The following is a 19530-nucleotide window of genomic DNA, read 5'->3' as shown; positions in this document are numbered from 1 at the left end:
TTCATACTTTTTAAGCGTAATAGAGTTATTTCATTACATAGTGTATTTATAAATATTTCCCCTGCTATTCTGGATTTTTTAATCCTGCTAATGCAAAAATTATCAGGAAAAGAATACAGATTCACCTGTAACACCCTAGCTCTTCCATTTATCCAGTAATAACAATAAAATAAGCTTTTGATTTTTATTCTTTTTTCTACATCTTCTGAGTAAACCACGAGCAGCGAATTAAACAGCAATTTGTTGTACCTAAACTGAATTGCTAACCATATTTTAATACACTAGTGCATAATTATGTGCCTCCTGTTTCACATAATATTTAATTCCTATGGTATGTGAACCAGTATCACTTTTTTTTCCTTCTTGTCAGAGGTCCCATAGCATTTACTCAATCATGAAGGGGACACAGCTGGAAATCTCAGATTATAAAATAAAATAGCTTATTGATATGGAACACAGGATGGTACATTCTCAAGCCTTGAATGGGATAAGACCACTACTTCCTTTCACAGAACGAATTACACAGGATTTAGCACAAATTGGTGTTTAGAGAAGATCTTTAACATTGGTGTCCAGCATCATTATAGTCATTTAAGTGCCTTAAAAAGTTTAAGTCTTTATAAAGTTTTAGTCATTATAGTTTCCTAAAAGAACACTTTTATTTTGAAATGGAGTAAAAGAAGAGATATATCCCTTTTTCACTTTGCTCTCCATATTTCCACGATCGACTAAGTATGCTTCAAGCAAGAACTACTCAAGTGTATTTCTAAGTTTATTATTTCATTTCCTGAAGAAAACATGCTGTTTTCCAGCTTGCAAATAGCTGGATAGTTGCTACTAAAGTTACACACATTCTACTATTTTCTGCTTTGGAGAATAGTGTGTTTCAGTGCCACAAAAGCTGCAATCTCCACACATGCTGCCTTATCAGGACCCAATTCAGCTTCTACTAAGTCAACAGTGCTGTTACTGTCAACACTGGAAGAGGGATTTAGTAGTACAGAGAAATTCAAGCAATTTATCTCTATGAAACTTGTGGGAGAAAATTCACCCATGAGAGACCTAGAAAGATAACAGAAACAACTTCCCCAAGGAAGATAACGGAAACAACTTCCCCAACAGAAACCAAATTCCCCAGAAGTACTTCAAAAGCTATCATTTTTTTCTGTTGAAATGTAACCATGAGAAAAAAAAAGTCAAATGCAGATATTTAGTCCTCATTACGCATTGTTTGTTTGTTTGTTTGTTTTAAGAGGTTAGCTGGTTTATACTCCTATGAAGCATGACTCTTGGCAACTAAGTGAGCTGAGCAAGATGAACAAAGAATTGGGATAAAAGAAACCAGGCTCTCCTCTATTTTGCACAAAATGGTGTAGGGTTGATATGAAGCAACAGAAGACTTTTTTTATTTTATTTTATTATTTTTTTTTTAATAAAGTGGTACATGAAGCAGAAACTTTAGACCTTAAAAGTTAAATTACAGAAAAAGAGTAATTCACCCAGAAATGCCTCTGGCATTTACAGGGTATGAGGTAAAGTAGGTTTAATATTCTTCTGGGCTGGTTCAGTGGTAGCTGCAAAGTAAATCATTAATATAACCAAGCATGATAAGTTTACTCTTACACCATACACATACACATACACTTACACATGATAGTTTACTCTTACACCATAGCAACATAGCAAGCATTCATTTAGGCAACATCTCTTATTTTTCTCTAAGCTCTCTCATTCATGTTCCTCTCTTCCTCCCCGGACAGCATTGGCATATTCTGATGGAAGCAGTAATCCTACTTCTTCAGGTATCCCATGTGAGCACAAGGGGAAGCCTTCAGGATCCAGAAGGAGGACAGGAAGAACAGAACTTGGAAAATATGGCAACAAAGGGGTTACCATGCATTATCCCTACCTATCCCTACTATGCATTAACCCTACCTTGGATTCACAAGTGGTCCTTTTTACTTCAAGTCTGTTTTCTATTTCACAAGACTGCTTTGATATATTTCTGGCACAATTCCTTACATAAATAAATAACCTGCTGTTTTGGTTTTTGTTTGTTATGTTTTTTTCCAAACTAGTTCTTCCATGTCCTAGACAAATGTGCTATTCGTAACTGTTGGTCAGTTCCAATTTCTCTGTGAAGTTAATAAAGTGCACACATTGGATTCAACTGAATTTTCATGACTGAAAAAAAATAAAAGTAAGAAAGCATGAATTCATGCTGTTCTGTTAAGAATATATTATTCTTAACTGGAAAATATTGTAACAAGACTGGCAAAAATGAAGCGTGAAAGAGCTTACTACCTAGTCTTTCCATGGAAGTGTATGCCAAGGGAGGGGAGGCCTGAAATTAAGAAAATGGTGGGATGCTTGGCTGACAAATACACCAAAAAAAGTTGCTGACCAACACCACACCACAAAACACACCCTTTGGCAAAGACTCAGAGGAATATAAGAGTGGCCCAGCTCATGGAGCTTTTCAGATAGTTCTGCTTGCTGAAATGCTCTAAGTTTTTTCTTCCCTTGCATGACAGACAGCACACGATTTTTTTTAAATGAGTGTTCTGTTGCCACTTCTGGTGCCAGTTCCTAAACCTTTCACAGCAAGTAATGACTATGTCTTACTGCAAGTCAATCTAGTATGATTTTCAAATTGGTAAGTCCAAAAGAAATATAATGAAACAGATCTTATTGATAATCTCAATTAATTGTGCCTACATGTTACCCTGTCACTCAAATGTAACCCTTGTAAAAGGCCAGGGCTCAGATCTCTCACTTCAGTTGCTTGTGCAAGTCTGTCTCAAATGCATAACTATACAGGTCATTTTTGCCTATTCAATAGCTAGACAGAAATTAAACTCAGATAACTTCTGTTTTCTTTTAAGGGATTCACTCTCATTTCCATTTCCCCCTACTGCCATTTCCCCCCTTAAACTGAAATACTGTAACCACAATGAATACATTCTCTAATGTAAATAGTGTGACATGCCTGAAAAATCTTCTTTAACATGAGACATTGGTACTGTGATCAGCAAATTATAAATAAAAGGAATGGTCACCAAAGGAAAAGAGATATGGAAGCAAAACCACAGAGGAAGCATGAAGTAGAAAATGAAAAGGATTTCAAGTATTTCAGTAAATAACTGATGGTATGATAGCAATATGAACATGTTTAGATGTAACAAACAGTTATATATCATTTGCCACTAAATAGAGAGTAGTTGCCAATTACTACCATGTACAATGAAACATACTATCCAACTTCACAAAAATATAATTCTGTGCTATGTCTAGAGATGACGAAGTTTATGATTAGAATTACTGTATATCAGGTACATAATTACAGAACACGAAGGAATGGAAATGAAATGGACTGATTCTCTCCTCCCAGGCTGATATATCAATTTCTGTGTCAGATTTCACACTGTTTACTTGACTAACCAGTAAATTCCAGCACAAGAAATGGTGTATTTTGATTAGAATGCAAGCCTGAGGACTAGGATTTTTTGCAGGACAAGTGATTACATAAATTTATGCAGTTGATTCTCACTTTCACAAAATTGTGAAGTTCTGTAAAATATATTTGTAAATTGCTTGTTCTGTAGTTATATAGACAAGGTAAGTTATTCTGTAAAATAAGTGTGTAATTTAAGTCTACAAGAGACCTCAAATTGTAAAACAAACAAAAGAGTTCTTCACAACTTTTTTTTTTTAAATTATCCACACATTTCCAATTAATGTCAAGCTGTTTATTAAAACATATGCTAAGCTTCTAGAATTTAGAGCCTACTTAGATAAAAAAATTTCCTGTGAAGGAACATTTTTGTTTTACTTTTAATATTTAGGATGGACAGAAAAGAGCAATTCGTATAAAGGTTTTGCCCAAAGGAAGGCAGAGTTAAAAGTAGAATTTGGCAAATAGGCTTATCTACAGGGTGTGAAATAAAAATCAGCGTTTTCTGGAGACTAAAAACAATGGATTGCTTCATCTAAAACATGGTTAGTGATCACTACACATTTTTGCTGCATAACTTCATCTTGTATCTCGTATTTCCTATATATTTTTTTTGGAGTGCAAAATTCTGGTACAACTGGAAAGAGTTTTTGGTTTTTAATTAAAATCTGAGAAGGTCTCATGATGGAATGTGCAGTATCTTTGATACATGTATGGAATAAAATAAATGCAGTCACATTTAAGGGCAGTATCTGAGTGAAGGCGGTGATGCCAAAGGAACAATCTACTACATCATTTTGGTCAAACAGGACATACATTATTGATTGAATACAGTAGTCAAAGAAAGGTTACATAATATGACTTAACTAAATCAAATCAAACCTTCCCTGTCTTGGTTTCTCAAATTCTTTTTCATTTTCAAGTCTTGTCGCCATTCAAACCTCCTTTCTCCCCTCTTAGCAAACACATTGGCAAAAGCCAACTACCATTTTTAATGACAGCAGACTCAGGTTAGTCTCAGTTATAGGATAAAAATCAGAGTAAAGAAAATGGAGAGAGACATATGGCTACTTAAACAAATCAGAAATGTGAGTTGATAGCAATAGCGAAGTGGAAAGTCATACTTCGTCATTTGACTCTGACCAATATATTTCTCTCCATCTTTTTGCCTTCATATTGCAAATGTTAAAATGTAGGGCTATGCTTGCCATACGACTTGATAAAGTATACTTACATTGCCTAACTTGTTTCTTAAGTAAATGAAGGCAGTAAATCCTGTGAGATTTAAAATTTCTCCTCACATTTTTGAAGAATTGAACAAATTAGCCTCTGACTACATCCTTTTACGTAAGTATTTTTTTCAGCCATGAATAAATGATGAAAACTTCAATCTTCGACATAAAAAAGTTAACATACATTTGACAGACGCATAACATTGAATATGAATCTAGGATTGATTTTATATTTCTTTCCCATGTATATGAACAGCTCCCATTTACTTTAATAGTAAGCAAGTCCACCGACAGAATGTGCTCCACATTAATGTTTTCAAAACTGAACATCGATGGCACATCATGCTGTCATTCCCTGCACCTCTAAAATAGTGCCTGTGAACTCTGACTGTTCAATCTTAATCTCACACATGCATTCCTCATTTTCTTTCTATCTTGAAAGTCAGAAGTTCAAGGTGCATCACAAGATCACTTTTGTTTTGCTATTTTTCACAATTTCAAGATAGCCATCTGCCCATGAAAATATGGTTCTAGTTCTATTATTGTTCTATTCTAATTAATTTCATTATTATTACAGGTTTTTTTTTTTTTTTTTTTTTTTTACAAACCTAACAACTGGAGCTTTATTCCAAAATTACAGTCAGATTTTTATCTACATTCTAATTCTGGGTACCACTCAGAGCTACTAATTCAGCTTCATTATGCTCCTTTCTTCCACCTACTGCATTTAGTAATACAATAACTGCTTCAAGCCACACAAAGATGAATTTAATTTAAGTTTATATCTTCGGCAAAGATATTCACCAGAGTTTCTAAAAATAGAATTCTCATTACCTGGAATGGACTCTGGGGAGATTTCTTGAACTTCTGGTGTTTTGGATTCAGCAGGCCATACGTGGGTTTCATTCTTAGCTAAAGGGACAAAGATAGTAGAGAGTTATAGAAAAGCTGCATCTGTTCTGTTCCACTACAGATTTGTTTCTGTCCCACTTCAGTCTGCCGAATAAAACCAATGTGGTTGAATGGCTGAATAGCTTTAGGAATCAATGAACATCTACCACACAATGAGTACAAGCACCTGTCTAGTGATGTTGAACATGCTTGCAATTTTTGGTATTGTTTTATTCATAAAAAAGATGCTTTGAAAATAACATTTACAGCAAGTTTTATGAGTCGTTACTTTCACAGTGCAAAATAGTTTTCAGTGTTTTTCATTTGTCTAGCATTTCAGCATTAACAGTAAAATTCCTTTCAAAATTCAAAGATGTAATACAGATTTTCGATCTTCTAGTACCTAAAGGGGTTCTACAAGAAAGCTGAATCAGGATTCTTTATCAGGGAGTACAGTGAAAGGACAAGGGGTAATGGCTTAAAGTAAAAGAGAAGAGATTTAGATTAAATGTTAAGAAGAAATTCTTTACTATGTTTTTTTTTTTTTTTTCTGGACTATTATTCTTTAAAAAAACTAGTAAATTTTTGATTAAGTAAATAAAAATTATTTTGAGAATCAAAAAATATGTTATTCTGGAATGTTTTATTTTGACTTTTCTAAATAATATAAAATTAGAATATTTGCAATATGTCAGAAAATCATACTTAGTCGTAACTTCATACACAACATAAGCCTTACTGCATTTTACTGTAGAAATTGTTCTCAGGCATGAGTGAAGGAAATTTGTGCTTGATCAATACGTCTTTTCGTCAATTATTTTACAAATTTAAATCATTTCTCTGAGTATTTTTGCTTTTCAAGCAATAATTCTTTCCTGTTTTACAATCCTTTGAAATCCAGTATTCCCCTATGTGTACAACCATGCACTTGATGTTCTCTGATAAGGAACAAATAGTAAATGGAACAAAACAAAGCATCACTTGTTTACACCAGTTATTTTCACAAAGATGATTGTGTAATCTACCATAAAGAGTGGCTCCAAACTGGCATCACACCAGCTATTTTAAACACATTAGAGCATCTAAATTTAGAAGTCCGAGTTCTACGCTCAGCCAAATGCCAAAGTTGGACAACTGAAGTTACCTTTCTCTTTCTCCTTGTCTTTTGCTCACAATCACGTTCTCCTATTTTTACTGTGCACCCTACTGAGCCTTACAACGTATTTTAAAGCAAAATGTTTTCCTGCAGAAAGACATAATTTTACTAGTAGAGAACCAAACCAATAAAACCCTCTAGTCCAAAACCAATATTGGAGGTTTTATAATATGGTTTACTAGAAGTGAGGGTTATTACAAACGGATTTGTCAAAATATGGTCTACTGACTTTAAATAGTACATTTGTTTGTTACCTGCACATCCCATACCTTAAACTTTTTAAACCTTAAAACCTCTAAACCTTAACTAAATTAAAACCAAGCTAGCAAAGACAAACACCTTTTTTTCTATATTTAATCTTCAAAGAAAATATTAGTTATCAGGTTAACAATATGGTAAATTACATCACCATGACTGAATACTAATAATGTTCTGTAATATAAATACTGCAATTAAGTTTTTCTGCTTAGTTTCAATTTTCAGTAGCCACAGATGATGCTAGGAGTGTTTGTCAAATGTTGGTAAATACTTCCTCAATTCAGATACTAATTTTTCATAGAATCACAAAATATCCCAAGTTGGATAGGACCGACAAGGATCATTGAGTCCAAGTCCTGGATCCACACAGGACCAAAAATCAGACCATGTGTCTGTGTGCATTGTCCAAATGCTTCTTCAACTCCGACAGGCTCAGTGCTGTGACCACTGCCCTAGTAAGCTGGTTCCAGTGCCCAACCATCCCCTCAGTGAAGAACCTTTTCCTAACACCCAGGCTGGTGTCCTGCTGCTGTCCCCAGAGAGCAGAGCTCAGTGCCTGCCCCTCCACTCCCCTTGTGAGGAAGCTGCAGGCTGCCATGAGGCCTCCCCTCAGCTTGCTCTGCTCAGGGCTGAACAATCCAAGGGACCTCATCTGCTCCTCATACTTCTTCCCCTCTAAACCCTTCACCATCTCCTTAGCCCTCGTTTGGACACTCTCTAATAGTTTTATGTTCTTCTCATATTGTGGCACCCAAAACTGCACACAGTGCTCGAGGTGAGACCACACATGCGCAAAGCAAAGCGGGACAGTTTCTTCCCTCAACCGGCATTGCCTGAGGCACCCCAGGGTAGGTTTGACCCCCTCCTGGCTGCCAGGGCACGCTGCTGGCTCATATTCAGCTTGCTGTTGACTAGAAATCCCAGATCCCTTTCTGTGGAGCTGCTCTCCAGCTTCTTGTCTCCCAGCCTCTACATATACTCAGGACTACTCTGTCTTAGGTGCAGAATCCAGCACCTGCTCATATTAAACTTAATGCGGTCAGTGTCCAGCCCTCTAATTTGTCAAGATCTCTCTGCAAGGCCTTTCTACCCTTGACGGAGTCAATGGCTCCTCCCAATTTAGTATTGTACACAAACTTACTTATCATTCCTTCAAGTTCTGCATCAAGTCATTTATGAAAACATTGAAGAGCACTGACCCCAAAACGGAGCCCTGTGGAACCTCACTAATGACTGCCTGATGTAACCCCATTTGCTAAAGACCTTTGAGCCCAGCCTGTTGGCCAATTGTTCACCCATCCTATTACGTACTTGTATGCTGGACATTTTGTCCAGAGAGATACTGCAAGAAACAGTAATGAAAGCTTTGCCGAAATCCAAGTAACTCAGCCTTAGTTCAAACATATTCTTACTCAAACACGTTTCAGTGTTACTCTGCTGTGTAGCTCTACCCTTGCATGCACAAAATATCTGAACAGGAACAAGCAGTGCTCTTTTCTCACTGCAAAGCAAACTAGTCTGAGAATGTGCCATGGCCAGCAATGGACCAACAGAGTAAAAAAAAAAAATAAATAACAGAAAGAAGAAAGGAAGAAAATCCCACATAGTTGTAAAGAGTTCAGATAAAGTACTAGGCCTAGGCAAGCCAAAAATCATCAGCTCCAGAATTCTGCTCAAGCCATCTGTGAAAGAGGGACCAGGGACATTTTTAAGGTTATAAAGACAGCTGTATTTCCCATGATTGTGCCATTCACAGATGATTTGCTAATTTACTGAACTTAAACAAAAGCCTCAATAAATCTCTTTCACATGGAGTTGGAACCTGCAAGTTCCAGACATCCTCATGAGATATACATGAAATTTGTACTGAAATTTGTGGCTACTCTTTTCTCATGGATTTAATTACAGATAATCAATAAGAATCTCTCAATGAAACAATTTCTCACATCTACTCAAATCAGAACTCATAAAATAAAATTCACATAAAATCTGGTCTTACAAGTGCACACAAACTCCCGTTTTTACAGACAAACACTGAAAGATAACACCTATGAAAAAAAAAGTTACAATGTAAAGCAAAGCAAAACCCCTAAATACCATAAACATGGTTGTGTTTTTCCTTCCTTTCTCTATGGATCAAAGCTAGTACATATACTTTTGCATGACTATGAAATACTTAAAAACCTGTTCAGTTGTTTTAAAATAAGCGTATTCCTACAAACTCTTGGAATTCCAAACAAACCATTAATTAAACAAATACAAAATGAAGGGTAAAACAGGAAAAAGGGGCTTTTCTCTTGCATACAGAGTCTCCCCCCCCCCCCTCCCCCCCCCCCCGTACTACTAATACTTCTCACAAACAAATAAGAGCTTAGTTCATTTCTGCTTACCCAGTTTTTTCCTGGATGCTTGAGGTATGTCATCTATTGTCAGGGGAGGAAAAAGTTTCTGCTGAGTTTCATTGAGACCCGGAACAATAAGGTGCACTACACAGAAAGGTGAGTGAACCATTAATTCCAGATGAGCTGAACAATAAATATATAGTCTGTCTTCTGAAATATGTGACCAACTACTACAGAACCACTGGGAGTTTAGCCTGAATATCTGGGAATTGAGTTAATCCTATTCAGTAATTATTACTCCCATTTCGTGCCATTTCCTTTTTTTATTTTTTTTTTTATAAAAAAAATCACTCGCTGTATTAACACTATTTCACTATTCTTCAGAATGGCAAACAATTCAAAACAATTCAGTACTAAAGCATACAACCCTGGAGTACTGTAATATCACAGATACAGGGACATTTTGTCTAGTGGGCCAAGGAGGACAACCAAACGTGGTTATCAGAGGTTACTGCTCTAAGCAGTATATGACAGACATTTCTCTATATGTTCTACATTTATGTGCAAAAGACACATTTAATGAAAGAACTATCAAGATCAAGAAAACTCAAAGCATTTACACAGTTCAAATTTTCAGCCACAAAGGAAGAAATATTGAAACAAAAAATCTTCTCCTCACCTAATATTGCTCCAGGCAGAGAAGAACTATCTGAAGTTTTGGACTGTGTCCTATTTTGAATAACTGTGGAGACAAAACAAGTACATCAGAAAATCACTTGAAAAGGCCTGAAACAGGAAACAAAGCTACCACTGAGACAAGCCTCAGCATTCTGAAAGCCTTTCCTCAATTTAATACTAAAAGATGAAGACATCATTGTAATCTTTTCTACATTTGCATTCAGTTTAAGAGACTGCAAATTGTGTTACTTCTACATTTCCTCTTAACTGTGCATCTCTTCTTCCTAGCATATCAGTTTGAGGTCCTTGGTGAAAAATATCATTCTATGCTTGTGTTAATAAATGGCCAGCTCTGGCACATCTCATTACCCTACCATTCATATGTCTTTAGGAAAGAGGCATACTGGAAAAAACAGATGTGAAGTAAATGTCAGTACAGTCATAATTTAGCGGTAATTACTCTAATTTGCTTTTGCACCACCCTCCGTTGTTTCACGAGCTGTGAAATACCTCAGAAGACAATTTGCTTGATTTTGTTGCTTAAAATTATTTACAATATAATTTCTGTTAGCAAGTTTTAATCTGCACCTCATTTTCTACCACTACCTTCAAGTAGTTAATTTTCAACAATTACACTACTATGCTACCTCTCACTACTACAGTCACAGGTGAGAAACAGGTACTTCTAAAGGTCAATATATCTAAGTCTACTGTAGCTGTCTCTCTCCACTGACTGGGGAAGGGAGCAGAAGGTTAAGACAGTGGTGTAGCTAAAGACATCCACAGTGCAGACATCAAAAGTTTGGCAACGTTATTCTCATCTATACTACTGCATTTCAAGCTCAAATATTGAGCCATGCACAGATGGAAGACCAAGACACCTGGACAATTCAATAGAAACATGAAAGAATGGATAGTAGCCGAAGTCAAAATTGATTGGTGTCCATTCAGGAAATCAACTAAGGCATTGTTTATAATGCAAATTAATAACTCATTTTATTAACAAGTGGGTAACAGCTTGGTATTATTTGCAGTTAAAGAACATGATAGTTTCTAAGATTCTACCGATTCTAAAAGGGAAGTTTCATGCATTCACATCACAGTCAGTAGTTTTTTTTTCCCTCCTATTAATTTTAAATCAGTCTTGCAGAACAAAAGAAACAGTTTAAAAATATATAGAAGATTACCTTGTTTGATTATTGTGACAGGGACCAACTTCTTATTATCTCGTAGCGTAAGCTGAAAGAAGGGAAAAAAAGCCTTGGGATAACTGCCATCATAGTAATTGAACTTTCTTAGTAACAAAAATAGAGGGCTCTAATCCAAAACCGCGCCTGCCCCAAGTTAATGCTGGATATGGCTCTGGCCCCAGTTACTGAGGGTTACGCTATTGCTTCAGTTCCCTTGGGTTAACATAGTAATATTGCATTTTGATCCCTTTTTTCAGTTTGAGATGTTTTGCTTCATAAAAACACAGTATTTGACAGCTTAGGAAACCCCAATCTTTTTTTCTTTTAAGAATCTCTTGAGCACTCACTAGGGTGTAGACCAGAAAGCTAAGAGAAACTGACATTTAACTAAAACAAAACATCCGAAATACAGGCAATTACAAATGTGGTTACAGGATAAAATTATATTCTCAGGAAGAGTATTTTTTGAACACAAACTATTCCAGAACCAAGTGTACATTTGTAACTATCAGCATGCTTGGGTCCATAGTCTGCGTAAAGTACGAGTAACTGATGAGTTGTTTAATTCAGTGAAAGTGGTTCCAAAGACTAATTGGCCAGCCACCCGTGTTCTTCTCAGAATTGTTAAGCTAAATACTTGCACTCTTCTGCTGTTCGTTTGTCTTTTACCCAGATTAGCTTTTGCCTAAGTGTGCATCTTTTTCAGAATTCTGATAACCATGAAAAGAAGTACATGAACGAACCCCACATTTTTTAAATAAAGAAAACAGCTGGTCTGTATGATTATAAATCAGTATTCCCTACCACACATGTGTAGTAGGACCAACTTCTGAAAGCCTTTAATATAGTAAGGGGAGGGGAAAAGGAAGACTGTCATGTCAGCAGTAGGAGAATGCTAAATACTTTAAAAGTGGAGGTTTTCTTTTATTTATGTTTTTTTATCAGTTATACCTGAGTTACAAGAAAGAAAATAACTCAAACAACTACCTCTCTGAGTTAAATGTACACCACTTAAAGTCAGCATCAGTTTAAGTTCATTTTGCACTTCATGATATCTGGTCTACTTCACGCGAAAACGCCTGCGTGAAAATTCAGCATTTGATGAAATTTATTTACTTAACGCTATCTATTTCTGCTCTCCTCTAAATATTTACATCTTCAAAAAGTACTGGTTAGAACAAACCAAAAGCCTAGGAAGCTGGAAGAAGACAGATCTTAATAGATAAGATAGCTTTTTCTTCAAGAAAATGGATGGAGGCTGCTTATTCTACAAAAGCCATTACTTTCTGTTACCTAATAACAAGTTTTCATTGGTATGAATATGGTCAATCGTTGCCACTGACAAAGGATATGAAATAATGTTCCTTTCCTATCACTATTTTGCCTTTATTATTAATAAGCCTACCTTTTTATTTTGCCTTTTAGTGAAAAAAAAAAGTTTCAGCTTATCAGCTTTTGAAGTAACCCTGCTATTCATGTAACTAACAAGTGGGATAAAATGCATATATTCGAAGCAGCTGTCCATTTAATTGTATTTCCCATCAGGAGCCCTTATAATCAAATAAACAACTCTTAAGAGTCCACTCACACGACTCTAGTGTGAAACTTGTAATCATAATTATTATTAGTCCTCATACTAATAAAAGACTCTTACATTCATTGACGAGAGCATACTTTGTTGACTAATAATGGATGACTGATGCCAGCAAAACAAAAATGCTAAATACACTAAGCATGCATTAAAATACATTCAAAAGTTAGCTTAACACTTGAGAACAAATCACTGACACGAAATCTATGTTCTGCAGCTGCTGTACTTATGCTGTTTATGTGCACCAATATGCAAGTGCTACACTTGAAATGTAACACCATGTTGTCAATCCTCTTATTCTCAGTCTCCAAAAAGCACCTAGTACAGGTGCTTTTAATTTTTTTTTTTTAATTTTACTATATCTAGTAAAATTTATGACTTTGAGCAAACTATTTCAGAAACATTAACGTATCATCTGTAGTAATAGCACTGTTAACTGTATTTCCCAGGCACAGAATACAAAGCACATAGGTGTTAGGAACAATAGTTATTAAAGTGATTGTGGAAACTCCATGAAGGAAGATGACAAAAAGTATTGCTTAATTTCAGGGGAAAATTAGATTTGTAAGCTATACCATCAATCAGGTATCTTAAATTCTGACTGCATACTTGTTGCATATTGCATAAAGGACTACAGTTCTTTGACATTCTATCAAATGGTATATGGCCACATAACTTCTAGAATACTCGTTCTTTCTGTATTTTTTATATATAAGTAGCCAACAAATAATTAGCATATACTTAGAGACTCCTCAAGGAAGCATTACAGTCAACATGGCTTGGGTAAGCTTGGGAAAAACACGTTTTCAAGTGATAGAAGTTGGGAGCCCTGCTTTTTGACTGAAAAACTCAAGGAGGACTCCACCTTTCAGCCTGACATTATGAAACTATGGGAACCTACTTAGACAAAAGATGAAAGAAATTTCCTCTGCATTCTCTCCACCCTACCACCACTCATTGTTTATAAAGGGAAAAACAACGACTGTCCCTAGAGGTCTTCTTTTTTTCCCCTCTCATTAGTTGTAGCTTACATAGCCCCAGGAGATTAGTCAAACTTAGTGGATGAACCTGCCAAAAGAAACACAAGCTGAAATGTGACTGATGTTGAAAGGGCAGAATGACTAGATGGATCGGTAATGTTGCTTTAATAAACAGCCTTTAAAAATGTCTCCTTACAGAGAAGAATTAGAACCATGCTCATACAATTTAGTTGTGTCTTTGGAGAAAAAACAAGGCACAAACAAAGCTTGGCCTAAACAACAGTTATTTTGGCTTTGCACTGATGAAACATACTCCACCTAATACTGTGGAAACTGAAGTAATAACATAAATTTAAGAGCTGGACACTATCAGCTTCCCAGCCTTAATTTTATGACTTTTTGCACCACTGAAGTGAGAGTGGTAAGAGATTTTTTTTTTTTGAACAATCTGTGGAATGTTTTCATGATATTTCTATGGAGGGTGATGAAGCAGTAATACACTTGAACTAAGCCCTGTGAAGCTGACTAAAAAGACTTGATATTGGCTCAAGTCTTCTTTTCGTGCCTAAGCTGTACAAATATTTGGAAAATTGTTTTAGCTCACTTTCTCAGGACTTCTCTTGCATAAATAGAATCCCTGCTTTCATGGCAGTGGCCTTACAGGGTTAGGGTTCTGACACACAGGAATAAAGGAACATAGTTTGCATACCAGAAGCCAGAATGTATTACCTGGTCTTATGCTGCCACATATATCTTTAAAAATGTTTATGGGACCAACGGAAAGAACAGTAAAGTTGACTTCATCAGCAATGTAATGAGATGAGCACCTTCTTGAATATCTATTCAACTGGCTTCAAATTACCCACAGATAAAACATTTTCTCTTGAATGTGAGGCATGATCATGTCCCCAACAACCTAAGCGTTATACTACTCTAATTCAGTATGTAAAGCTCTAATCGAAGTATTACTATCCTAAATGAATACCTAATTATTCCCGCAAGAAACGATATGTAATGGGCTGTGGTTTGAGTCACGAAGGATTTCCAGGTCTTAAAATTACAGACAGTTTACAATATTGTTCAATACTATAAATGAACAATGCAAAAACGTACATGACAATCTCCTACTAACAAAACACCCAGAATATCAGAGACAGAAGAGAATCATGAATAACAAATTCTTCCTTTATAATAATCACTCATGAAGACTTTTAAAACATTATGTTTTTAACAACAACTTCTAAAACTTTCCTTGGGCAGTTATTCCCTAGTCCACCCCATAGATGCTATCTTAAAAAAAATCATAAATAAAGAAAGCAAAACTGAAGATTAGCTGCTGAACCCTGCCCTTTGAAGAAAAATTTAGAAAAGTAAATGTGAAGAAGCCGATTTAATCTCATACAAGAAGAGGTAATGTTCAAGAGCTCTGAATAAAATTTTGTTTTTTCACTATATTAAAACTAGATTACTAACAGGTTCAGTCTAAAATTCCTTGATTACTGCTTCACTTCTCAACGGAAAAGTATCTTTATATCTGAATCTATGAATGCACAAAGTCCATTCATGCTGGCTTGGTAACTGTTATTGCAAGTGCCAGATGAGAAAAGATAAGGAAATGAATAGCATTTATTTTGTTTTAAAAAAAAATCTCCATATGGTTTGATGAAATAGTTAAATTCTACCTAGATGAGGATCTGCAAAGATTTAATGAACTGCTTACCTGTCTTGATATGAAAACTAAGTTGCACTTTTCAGCTTTCTCTGGCTCTGTAAACACTTGCCTCACATGATAAATATTAGTGAGTAGACTAAAGTTCACAGAAGACGTGAGTATGTATGAGATTCCACTCTAAAATAACAACATTACCTTATCACAAAATGAATTCCACGGAAGTGCAATCTTGACTACAGAAAATCCTCTGATCGCCATAAATATCACAAGCTAACAAACCTGACTACTACAAAGGGATAAGCAAATTCTAATGCTTAGAATCCACATACTGAAACTATCAGCTTTATCTTTGTTAAACCAGAATCAGTAGGTTTAATCAATTCATCTATCATTCTCAATCATTTAATCAATCCACACATTTAAACACTTCTCCATATAGTTATCTAGTCTTAGATTTACAGATTTTTGGTATTGGTGATTTGTGGTCGTATTTTCTTTCTCATTTTAACAGAGAAGCAAAAATTAGACTGTACAAAATACAAATCTGGTTTAAAAAATAAGACTATTTTTGCATACCTGTGTTTGGGTATTAGGTACCAACTTGTACATATTCTGGAGATGTCCATTTACTTTTTTATCTGATTTGACAGAAAGAAAAAAAAATGCAATTACTTTTTGTTTTCTCCAAGCAAAGCAAATAAAGTTTATTCTACTTTTTCAACAGCTAAGCAATTAACGAGACTTAATTACGATGTATAAAAATATAGCGCATAACAATTTTGTTCAGTCCTGTTTTTCCAGATTTTTTTTTATTTAATTCAAGTGCAAAGCCTGCACTTCATGTTTTGACAGGGAGGAAATGTTTTTGCTCTACCACAGGGGTAAGAAGGCTGAAATAGCTTCTAATAGATTAGAAGCTTCTTGTGATGGAGCTGTAGATACAGAGGAGAAACAATCCCTTTTCCCGTCTCTTGTGTTCTTCATATTCTTAAATACTTCAATACTTCAAAATTTGTCTATATATTCCATCTTTGCACTGCCCTGCTCCCTTTGAGTCAACAGGACAAAAAGCACAAATCAAGGTTAATATCATATTTCTTCACAATTCCAGCCAAAATTTCCAGCACAAAAAAGCGCTAGAAAAAAAATCAACTCTAGAGAAATATCAATCAAAAAACATTTAAGTTGACACACTATCATGGAAAATCTTTGAAAGTGCTTGACATTTCTCAGGAACAGGACCTACTATTGGCCTGAAGACAAGGCAAAACTGAAAAACATTTCACAGTGATTTCATGAGAAAATCATGTTAAGATGGTCAGAAATAATCTACTTTCATCTGTTTTGGTTAATTTTGGTTAAATAAATATTGAATATTTGCCATGCTTTTTATGTTTTCCTCAAATCATGAATTAAAAACAGATTCTCCTCCCAAACCCTCCCAATGTGTTTAATGTATACTAAAAATTTGGGCTGTGGATTCAACAAATACAGGAACGTGAATCAGTAATTGTGGCTTATGGTCATTTATGTATTCTTTAGTGAGAAAAGAAAATTTACAGTGAAGGAGATGTACCTTAATATATGAAAAGACATTGGGTGGCTGCAAGACAGTCTAAGTAATGCAGAGAAAAAAGTGGCTATTTTGTCTGATTGATAAACTGCTACATAGACAGATGATAATAAATTAAATGTTCACTCTATTTGCTGCTCAAAATTTTTCCATCTACCTACTATGCACTAATATGAAAGACTTGAATCTGAAACATGCTGCCAACTTTCTGATTAGAAATTAGTATTTGTTGAAATCAAGTACCTCAAATATGTAACAGACTAGTTAGTACCCGTATCAGCAGACCAGAATGTAGACATACAGTTCAATTGCAAGCCCTCCATTTTTAGTTGCTGCAGAACTACCCACTGAATACACAAGTCTATGTTCTAGAAAAAAAGAAATCTTATCTAAAAAGTTTAGGAACTCTTAGAAGAACATGTCTTTCAACCCAACTCAATCTGTCTCCATAACTCAAGGATGATTCTTCTGGCGTGTTAAAAACATGGTGTCTGTAAGAATATCATTTAGAAATATACATAAATAGCAAATTTTGTGATGCCAGTAGACATATTTCAATCATAGTCTAAGCACTCTATGCACTATTCACTCTTATTCTCTCAAATGCTCAAATCTATTTTGGGAATAGCTCAATAAATTCCTTTAAAATGTTGGAAAAGCAGTTATTTAGCAAGCCTTCTTTAGTGCTGTCAAGTAGAGTTTATTTTCATGAGGTAGATGGGAAAAGAGTACCACCATTTTCTACTTTAAGCTCATGGTATAATGACAGCATTATTCTGGACTGCTAAAATGACTGCAGGCACTGGGCAGGTACTTCAAAGTTACAGCTTTCTAATTTATTCTGAAGGCCAGCAAAGTTATCTATTATGAAGTATGAGGACTTTTGCAGAGTTACAAGCCAATCTATGGCTTCCCTCCCTTTTCCTCAGTATACTGAGCTGCGTAACTTACCTGCAACTTGAAAAAGAGTACTAAATAAAATTTCAGCTGGAAATCTCAAATGAATAAGTCTCTCTTATGAGAAATCCCACTCTTCATGTCTCAAGTCAAGCTAGAAATACTGAGCTTAAGAGTTTGTAACATCTGACAAACATCATGCTCAGAATATCTCTATGTAAATGTCTGAGGAAAATAAATCAGATTAGACAATGTCTGTTAAGTCTATCTCAAGGTCACAGGCTTCCTCTCTTCCTTTCTTTAAAAGGCGGAAGACTTTGCTGCAGCATAATTCCTCTATTGACTGCAGTGATCCTTTGAACAATGTGGTTTTTCCATGGTTAACGTGATGTCAACTTGCCTGCACTGTCCTGGGACTTTGCATTAAAAACTTAAAATGTAACTGAGCGAACATCTAGAAATGCCATATCCTGTCTCCATGAAAATCCAAACAAAGGCATGTGTCAGAGCCTGTGTTTCCTACAAACACAATTTATATAATTCCTTGACTGAAAATTAACTTCAATTTGAATTTTTCTGCATAGTCATAAGGGGCCCATTGTGATGTATGCTGGATAGGAGAAGCCCTATCCAGCTTTTAACCAGCTTGAACTTGTAAGCAGATATAAAAGAAGATTCAAACAAGGATAATACTTTCCATCAACTCAGATTAGTAAAGATCTTATTATTCAAGACTCAAAGAAAAAGCTTTGAGCTACATAAAAATGTAAGCAACACTTCGTGTGTATCTGTCTAAACCAATCACTGTTACAGTCTTACCAACCTGCAGCAGATCCTCTATTATTCACAATTAGGTAAGAACACCTTTCAAAAACCGTAGGTAGCAGTTTTTCAAATACCTTTTATTTCTACTTTCATCAATTCCTAAAATAATTTGTTAGGGGTGCAGGGATGGTATTTAAACAATGAAAAACTGATCAGTAGCTTACTTTAAGTAATAGCACAACAGAGGAAAAATGCTGTCAAGCTGCATTATTTATTAGATAATTATTACCAAATACTTACTAGACAGAACTGTCTTATGATTGAAAGTCTTGCTCCATATACTATCCTCTACGTTGTCTTTAACTCCAAACTCATAAACTGTGTTTGGCTTTAGATTGTCCACTACCGTCTCTGTAACTGGGCAAAGCTGAAAAACCCATTTCTTGTCTTTATTCTTTTCTCTATAGCGAACAGTATAGAACCTGCTCAAAAGAAAAAAGGGAAAAAAAAGTCATTTTTTCTTCACAAAGAAACTCACTGCAATGCTTTTTATTAGGAATTACTAAAACAACTTCTACTGACCATTGTTCTTGTTCTTTTTGGCCCCTTAGGGTCATCAAATACAAGAAAAGCCAGCATACCTTCCCAGCCCCTGTTATTTCCAAGATACGTATGAGATCCCAATATGAGATCCTCATAGAGATCCCAATATCAGAAGTATTACAAACAGAGCGAAAGAAGAGTCTCATTAGACACAAACACTCATGTGTGGTTCTGAGCACAAACTGCAAGTTTATTTTACAGGCAGTTTCTGTGATTCTGACGTAAGTCAGACCTAGTCAATTGAATCA

General features: G+C 35.4%; 1 protein-coding gene across 1 annotated transcript in view; it reads right to left on the bottom strand.

The window, feature by feature from the left end:
- LOC121075988 (ABI family member 3 binding protein) overlaps nt 1-19530 on the bottom strand; it is a 151478-nt gene that overhangs the window by 86442 nt on the left and 45506 nt on the right. Inside the window, 6 exon segments of the mRNA XM_040569840.1 lie at nt 5521-5598; nt 9382-9477; nt 10013-10075; nt 11199-11250; nt 16021-16082; nt 18980-19161. Coding sequence (XP_040425774.1) covers nt 5521-5598; nt 9382-9477; nt 10013-10075; nt 11199-11250; nt 16021-16082; nt 18980-19161 — 533 coding nt within the window.

The sequence above is a fragment of the Cygnus olor genome, chromosome 1 (assembly GCF_009769625.2).
Source record: "Cygnus olor isolate bCygOlo1 chromosome 1, bCygOlo1.pri.v2, whole genome shotgun sequence".
Classification (NCBI taxonomy): domain Eukaryota; kingdom Metazoa; phylum Chordata; class Aves; order Anseriformes; family Anatidae; genus Cygnus; species Cygnus olor.
Note: the sequence above shows the minus strand (reverse complement) of the source record. Positions and strands in the feature narration are given on the sequence as shown.